This window comes from Limulus polyphemus, unplaced genomic scaffold (genome assembly GCF_000517525.1).
Source record: "Limulus polyphemus unplaced genomic scaffold, Limulus_polyphemus-2.1.2 Scaffold1386, whole genome shotgun sequence".
Classification (NCBI taxonomy): Eukaryota; Metazoa; Arthropoda; class Merostomata; order Xiphosura; family Limulidae; genus Limulus; species Limulus polyphemus.
Window position 1 is genome coordinate 137,746 of NW_013666996.1, and position 3,159 is coordinate 140,904.

General features: G+C 31.8%; 1 protein-coding gene across 1 annotated transcript in view; it reads right to left on the reverse strand.

The window, feature by feature from the left end:
• Positions 1–3,159, reverse strand: part of LOC106463366 (integrator complex subunit 6-A-like) — a 57,584-nt gene that overhangs the window by 27,163 nt on the left and 27,262 nt on the right. Inside the window, exons 4-5 of the mRNA XM_022390847.1 lie at positions 1,449–1,679; positions 570–754 (exon numbers count right to left, since the gene is read on the reverse strand). Of these exons, the coding sequence (XP_022246555.1) occupies positions 570–754; positions 1,449–1,679 (416 nt within the window). The remainder of the gene's footprint in view (positions 1–569; positions 755–1,448; positions 1,680–3,159) is intronic.

Consider the following 3,159-nt stretch of genomic DNA (forward strand, 5'->3'; position numbering starts at 1 on the left):
CTATATATATATATATATATATATATAGATCAGTATGTATTATACAATTATAGATATACAAATAGAACTTGCATGTTGAACATTTAAAATCAGACAAAGAAAAAGAGTATAGGAAAATATTTATTCACATACAATATATTTATTTTTAAAAGAACAACTTTATATTTGATATGTCAACTTTTAGATGGTAACTTGAAATTGATATATCTATGAAAAGATTAGAAAACAAAAATTAAGAATTATGAGCATCAATCATGGTCATTTACTACTAGAAAAATTTCTCCTGATGGGGGTTGGGGTGGTATAGTTTGGGTAGTGTTCATTAAACTGGCCCTGGTGTAATCTGTTATACAGTTAAGTATATCTGTGTTGGGGCCAGGTAAACATGAGAACCGTATCTAAACAACAATTAATGTAAAACTTGGTTAATAAGCCACAAAGACCTGAGAAATATTAAGTTAAAGACAGGAAGAATTTGTTCTGATTTCCATTAATCAGTTTGGATTGCAACCCCAAATATGCAATTCTAGGTTTTTCCACTAGCTTCACACTATTGTCTTAATTAATACCTACCCCCTGTAACCTCACACATTGCATCAATAGGTGAACTGTCAGGGGGAACTACAGACCCAGAGTCTCGCTCTGTGCAGGGGGTCCCAGCCAGCCGCAGTACCAGTGCAAATAACCTCTGATCCCAGCGAAACGGCTCCTTGGTTAGTTCAGCTCCAGGCATGGAGGACATAGGAAGATTAAGCTAGAATGAGCAATAAAGTATAAATTCAAAAAAGATAAAACACAGAATAATGTTTTACCTGGTTTACTGTGGTATCAATACCTCAAAGAAACTTTAAAAGTGTCATCTTACACTGTATTAAAACACACATATGGTTCAATTGTTCTGATTAAATTTATAAGTTAGCATTTGAACTGTCAGTTATAAATGTATATTTGTTAATTTATATAAATATTTTCCATCATTATAGATAAGAAACATTCCCCTGCATAAGGTACCTAAGTTTGTACTTTTTTTTAAATCAGTGGAAGGTTGAATTTTTTTTGTTATATTATACAAGTAGTTTGGTATTCACTTATACATATGGATATACATGTAGAAGAATTCAATATAAAACTTTTACATAATTTTATCCAGCATACAGGAACCACAGTTCAACTGCTTAGAATTAAAAGAAGAAGGCTTTTAAGTTTGTTGCCTTTGTTAGAATGCTTCCTAATCCACAATAACACATGTGTCCACTGCACTCCAGTAAATTAAAACCACCTCTACTAATATTTTAATACATACACAAAGAAAATACAATCCTTAATATATTATGCATCACAATAATTTTCAGTACACATAACTTTTAACCACATAAAATTGCACAATGAAAGCTTATCATACAATTAAATATTAGATATAAAAAATAAAAATAAAACTTTAGCTCAACCTGGGAGCCTGATGAAGAAAGCTTGCCACCATCGGTGATAACCACTATTATGGATGGTTCCAAATAAAATGGGCATCGACCTTGGCCGTATGTATCAATACCAGTTTGCATGCGATTCACATTTAGCAAATCAAAGGCATTCCTCAGTGCTGGACCCATTGTTGTTACTCCTACAGCATTCAGGTTTTTTAACTCATTCATGAAAGTAGCATGATTTTCTTTCCAACCAGCCTGAAACCATAATATATATATTTGTTAAATAGTTTGTACAAAAATAAACAATAGCAATTAATGAAACAGATCCAGATCATGAAACAGTGAAATTTTTGAAAGAGTTTTCTGCCAAGTGTCCTCTCAGGTGTTTATCTGTTTCTAAGTGCACGAGTTGCAGTTACACAGTTTCTATATAAGTTAGAGATCTGCTAATCAGCACTTTTATTACGGTAGATTCAGTAGAAAAATAATTTGATGGGAAAAAGTAAATTACGGTGAAAATACTAAGTTTATTTACAATATGAAATTTCCAAATAAGCATATGCCATAACTACTAAAACTAAAAAGACAAGAATGAAAACTATGAACGTAGAATTGATTGTTTTAAAGTAAGGTTACATAAAAATTAGCTTAGAATAAAATGTGTAACATATATACACGTGTATATGAAAGACAGAACAGAGGTTTAAAACTGCATTATTGAAAAATTATATAAAAAATTTCAGTTCATTTATTAAGAGTAATATAACATAAAAATTAACATTTTAAAAATAAAATACAATTCTACTATGACCTTTGGCTATAATTCTTAATTTTATGCAAGATTTTGTTTATTTTACCTCCTTCTAATTCATAATACCTCCCCATTGCATTTTGGATATCTGATTTTCTCTAAAATGATTACTGTGGCACTGTCACCCCCATTCACAAAATACTTAGGCCAATGAGCCACATATGTGCACTCCACTTGAAACTTACATTACCTTATATGGATACAATTTTCCTCAAACTTTTCAGTGTGTGGAGAAGGGTTACATTGGTTATAGCAATTTGTTTGTCGAATTTTGCCCAAAGTTATTCTAAGGCTATCTGCATTAGAAACTATCATCCACTGCCAGCTCTTGGGCCTCTTTTTCCAATGAAAAGTGGGACTCACCATCACACATTATGCCCCCCATGGTTAAAAGGGCCAAAATATTGGTTATGGTAGAGATATGTATATTTTTGAGTTTTCATTTTACTTATACAGTGTATATTCTAGATATGGTATTGTACCTCCACTATAACCTCGGGCTAGGATTCCTATGCTAAAAATGGAACTGGAGGAAGTAACATAACATAATATTTTGGGATAACATGGGACCTATTGGTCCATCTCAGCTGTTCCATCCTCAAAACTAAATTAAAATGATTAAAAAAAAAATATATATATTTTAAACACAGCCCTTTTCACTCATATACTTATCAAGCTTTTTCTTAAACTCATTTAAATTTACTGCCTCTACAACATCTGAAGGCAACCCATTCCAAAGACCAACCACCCTGTTAGAAAAATAAAATTGTCTTAGCTGAAGATGACTCCTACCTTGCCAAAATTTATATTTGTGTCTCCTAGTCCTACTATTCACACTGTTAAATATAAAAAAAAGATGACACATCAACACTATCAATTCCCTTTACAATCTTAAACACCTCAATCAGATCCCCCAAAATTCTT